This window comes from Ziziphus jujuba, chromosome 6 (genome assembly GCF_031755915.1).
Source record: "Ziziphus jujuba cultivar Dongzao chromosome 6, ASM3175591v1".
NCBI classification, from domain to species: Eukaryota; Viridiplantae; Streptophyta; class Magnoliopsida; order Rosales; family Rhamnaceae; genus Ziziphus; species Ziziphus jujuba.
In genome coordinates, this window is record NC_083384.1 from 29016725 (window position 1) to 29021428 (window position 4704).

Consider the following 4704-nt stretch of genomic DNA (forward strand, 5'->3'; position numbering starts at 1 on the left):
CATAGTGGACCTCTAAGAAAACTATGAAAGTTACAAGCAAACGTACTACTTGGATCATTATTTATGATATTGAGTTTGAATTTCGGTTATTGAATACGTAAGTGAAAACGTCAAATTCTTGTAAGCTACAAGTCTTTATAACTTTTCATCGGGAAGAAATTTTCAACAAATGGATGATCAATAATAAAGTCAATATAAGAAATATATTCCATCAATTACAAAGTCAATATAAGAAATGTAATCTTCAGTGTATATGTATGAAAAAAATCAAATATTCTTTGTAATAAGTCACGCATTATTCTTCACACATATCTGTCAATTTTTTTTTTTCAGGGAGAGAGAATGAAGATTTCTTGGTAATACTTTCCGTAACATTTGCCCAATTTCTTGGTGCAGCGGACAAAGATTCAAAGAATTGGAAGTTTCGAAAGGAAGAATGAATCAGTTGTCAGAGAATTTGTATTAATCAATCTCAGCAAATTTGTTTGCAATATCTACTGTAAAATTGAACTAAGCTATGGAGTTTGTAAGAGATTCGTTTTAAGAAACAACATTTTCTAAATAAAAATAGAAATATACAAAAGAATATTTTAATGAAAATAAAGTATTACCCCACTGCACTAATTTCCAATCCATTCAATCATGCTTTTTTTTTTTTTTTGTTTCTTTTTTATTTCTTGAATTTCTGACATATATAACAAAATCTCAATTGAAGAAGAAAAAGAAAGAGGATACACTAATTTAATTAGGTGCATATATTTATATGAACACACCACAATTATTATCTGAATACCACCCCAAAATATGATATGTACAAAATCAAACATTACAATATATCTTGAATAATTGACGGTCAAAAAAGAGAATTGAATATGAAAAATCAATATTGTTCTACTGTGATGCTAGCGAAGAAGACGAATTCGACGAAGAACGAGTGCCGGAAGAAACTGAGGAAGAAGGGGTAATAGCAGAGGAAGCTTCTGGTGAATTTCGGCACAACGGGCAAGTCGCATTCATTTTGAGCCATTCGTCCACACAATTTGAATGGAAATAATGGTTGCATTCCGGAATAGTCCTTAAAGTATCTTTGGGCTGATACTCAGACAAACAAATTGGGCAAGTGTTGTCATTGGGCCTGGGTAATCGACGACTCTCGCCTAGCAGAGTCTTCGGATATGATTCGATGGTTGGCCCATCAAGGCCCGCTACAACAACAATCGGAGCCGGGTAATCTATGGTGGTTGTGGCCGGAAAGTTGGGATTGCGGCGCTGCCTGTATTCCCTGACCTTACCAGAAACAAAGCTTCCAAATGCAACTACGCACAAAATTCCAGGTATTGCAGCTCCTAGGATTATGCCATATTTTGCTGCTCTTGAAAGATCTGAATATATATGTGTATATATATATATATAGTCACAATATTGGAATTGCAACAAAATTAGTGTACGTGAGTAAATTTAACATATTGTATTTTGCTAAGACAAAACTAAATAGTTGAGAATCAAAGGCATTTCAATACCAATTATTGGTTAATTAAAACGTATTATATCCAGAAGCTTTTGAGAAATTGACATTTTCACTAAATGCCAATCACGAAAATTTTGGAACGTGCCGGTGACGGTAAATGTAATGGTAACGGTGACGGTGATGAGTATAGAGATGAAACTGGGTAAGTAGGAATCTTCGCTCTCGGCGCTGGTTTTTGACTTTGAGGGGATTCACAAAAATATATTGACAAAATGACCGACGCCCTTACAAATCCAAGAAATATAATACGTGGGACCCACTATCAAATTAATATGACACGTGGCAAGTAATGATAAGAGAGACGTCGAGGACGGAAAGACAGATATCCTAGTGCAAACAAAAGGAAACTGATGGAAAAGTAACGGCATTACTTTTGACTTAAAAGGCATATGCTGACTTTGTCAAAACACTGTTTCTCTCTCTCTGTCTCTCTCTGTTCTTCTCTGCTTCACTGTTCTATCAGTTTTCAACTCAGGTGTTAAGGTTGGAATTCTGAATCACAGGTAATCCATTAACAGGAAAAAAACAAAACCAAAAAAAAAAACGACACCGTTTGACATACATGAGGAAAATAACCCATTAACAACTATATCAGTTAGAAGTATGGAACAAACCTCCACTTGAGCTCTTAGCAGGAACAGAGCAAGCAACAACTTTGTTGGATTCATTCGCACGGAACCCGCAGATCCCATCACGTGCTTCGCAGTCGCCGCATTTCGGATCCTCCCACGTCAACTCTATATCAATGTCCAGATACCCTTCCGGCAGCCGCGGCATAGGAATCAAAGCCGTTGTGATCACCGAACACGAAGACGACGGCGACGGCGAAGGCGACTGAGATTCCACCGTCGATGGCGATATATACGGATCAGCGTAGATCGTCGGTATAGCATAGACCTTGTAATCTTTACTGCTCAAGCAATCAATACTGTAATACGCGAAAGGCAACGACGACGTTTGGTTGGACGAGCAGTTGAGGTAGGTGAAGTTTACTTGATGGTAATTGTATGCCGAAAAAGGCGAGTTCGAAATGTTGAATTCGTGTTTTAGGAACCTTCCCGGTAGACAGTTATCTGGATCGTTGATCCAAACTGATTGTTTCTCGTACTCGATCGTTTGTACGATGAAGTCTCCGGCATATGGAAGACTGAGAATGGGTCGGCCGTGTTTGTCGCATGAGAGAGAAAAACCTCTATATCCGCACTCGGAGGGCTGGTTTTTCAGTCGGAAAGGGAAGCGAACCGGTTGTTCGCCGTGTAAACAGCTTGTTTTCGGGCATGTTATGATACTGTCAGCAGATATACGAGGAAAGAAGAAAACCAAGTAGGAGACGATGAAGAACAAAGAGAGTAGAGAGATTTCAAAGGTAGCCATTTATTTTTCCTTAGGGTGTTGAGGTAGCTAATTAACTCTGTGTGCGGGCTATACACATATTAATGGGATTTGTGGATTCAAAAGCACTGTTCACATTCTGTACTTTGAAAGATGGTAGCCAATTAATTGTTCACAGCTAAGTCAGTTATAAAGGAAATATAAATTTTTATTATAATTTTGATCTAAATTAGAATATTTTAATGTGAAAATGACTACATAGAAGGTAATAATCATATGTTATAAATTCTGTGTATTTGTATGAATGGATATGTGGGAAGCTCGTGGCATCCGTGTGGATCGAATCCATCGGTGAAAAATCACCAAAATTTCGGCAATTTTGAAGTGGGACCAGGGTTTGGAATGTCAAGTCAACTTTTTCAGAGCTAACAAATCTGTCTATTAAAGGCATTGAACGTGTTTGTTCAGCCAAAAAAAAGTAAAAGAAGGCATTGAACGTGCTTGTTATTTTACTTGAATCTTTCTTACCAAGCTCTAGACCTAGAGCCCACACTGGATACTTGTTTGGGACGAAAGAAAATTAATAAGAAAAGAATGGGTTTGTTCGAGTTGAAGCCTTGAAGGAAAGGAAACTAGTACGAACTTAGTTCTATAAAGGACAAATTATATTTCAGTAGCGGTACAAAGAAAATAAAGTCCATAATTATTTTTTTATTTTTAGCCATCTATTTGAAATTAGAGCAGCTAATTAATTAACCATTGGATTAGATCAACCAAATCAATAATTTAATTAAGCTTGGAAATTAATTATTAGTTGGCCAGCTTTAATAAGTCCAAACTGGTAACTCCGATTAATTAATTTTAAGCATATTCTCAGTTACACATTAGGGCGGTTGAAAATTCAACTCAAACAATTAATGTGATTATCTTGAACCAATTAATATGTATCCGTATTCGTTTCTTTGTGGGGGACATAGAAAGTTCCATGTCATGCATTCATATATATAAATAAATATACAATTGATATGAGATTCATATGTGCTAATTCGATGGCAAATCAATATTTAATAGAGAGTACTTGGAGTTCTGAACTTGCAACCTTGATCAAGCATGTAAAAAAAGTATCATATATATATATATATACACACGTACATACGAGAGATTTCATTTATGAGAAAACTATTGGTTTAATTTTCTGGTGAGTTTTTTGGTTTTTTTGAATATTATTGATAATCTATATCATTAACATTTATATATTAAACACTAACGATGATATCATTCGGAAAGTATTTTAATTATTTTACCACCAAAAGGTGGGGGATCGATATGCTATTGCTTTCTATTGCTTTATATTTTGATACAAAGTATCTTGCTTGCGTTTCTAGTATGTTGGAGTAAGACTTTTTCAAAAATGGGAAAATATTAGTAAACTTTTTCTCTTTTCTGATTTGTTGCCGTGTCCCTTTCTTTGATTCCTACCTTTATTTTCTGAGTACTGTATGACGGTCAAACCCACTTTGAAAATTAATTAATTAACTTGAAATTTTAAAAAATAAAAATAAATAAAATCTCGCTTATTCTCAACACTGTTTCTTTCAAGTATTTTAGTTTGGTTCATTTCTTCAAGAAAGTCAGAACTTGGGATTGGAAAATATTTCATGGTATAAAGATGTATAATTCTCCTTGAAATTAGCTCCTTCGTACCAATTACACTAAACACGTATAACGTATATATAGGTACCACCAACACATATGTCCCATTTATTTAATTTTGAGATAGTTTTTCTGTTCTTGAAAGTTCCACAGGTTTGATTGTCATCGTTCAATCCTGAATTTCATAACCT

At 35.2% G+C, this 4704-nt stretch overlaps 1 protein-coding gene across 1 annotated transcript; it reads right to left on the reverse strand.

Annotated features, from left to right (window-relative positions):
- Window positions 1–732: 732 nt before the first annotated feature.
- On the reverse strand, window positions 733–3030 carry LOC107430138 (putative RING-H2 finger protein ATL21A). The gene is made up of 2 exons (XM_016040937.4): window positions 2143–3030; window positions 733–1382 (listed from the first exon to the last, which is right to left on the reverse strand). Exons 1-2 carry the CDS (start codon window positions 2900–2902, stop codon window positions 892–894), a joined length of 1251 nt encoding a protein of 416 aa, XP_015896423.3. The 5' UTR covers window positions 2903–3030; the 3' UTR covers window positions 733–891.
- Window positions 3031–4704: the final 1674 nt, after the last annotated feature.

Excerpts from the sequence above, each read along its gene's own strand:
- LOC107430138 (XM_016040937.4), bottom strand. The coding sequence starts at position 2,902 with ATGGCTACCTTTGAAATCTCTCTACTCTCTTTGTTCTTCATCGTCTCC. Across the intron at positions 1,383-2,142 it reads TGCTAAGAGCTCAAGTGGAG|ATCTTTCAAGAGCAGCAAAA; the intron begins GTTTGTTCCATA and ends ATATATATTCAG.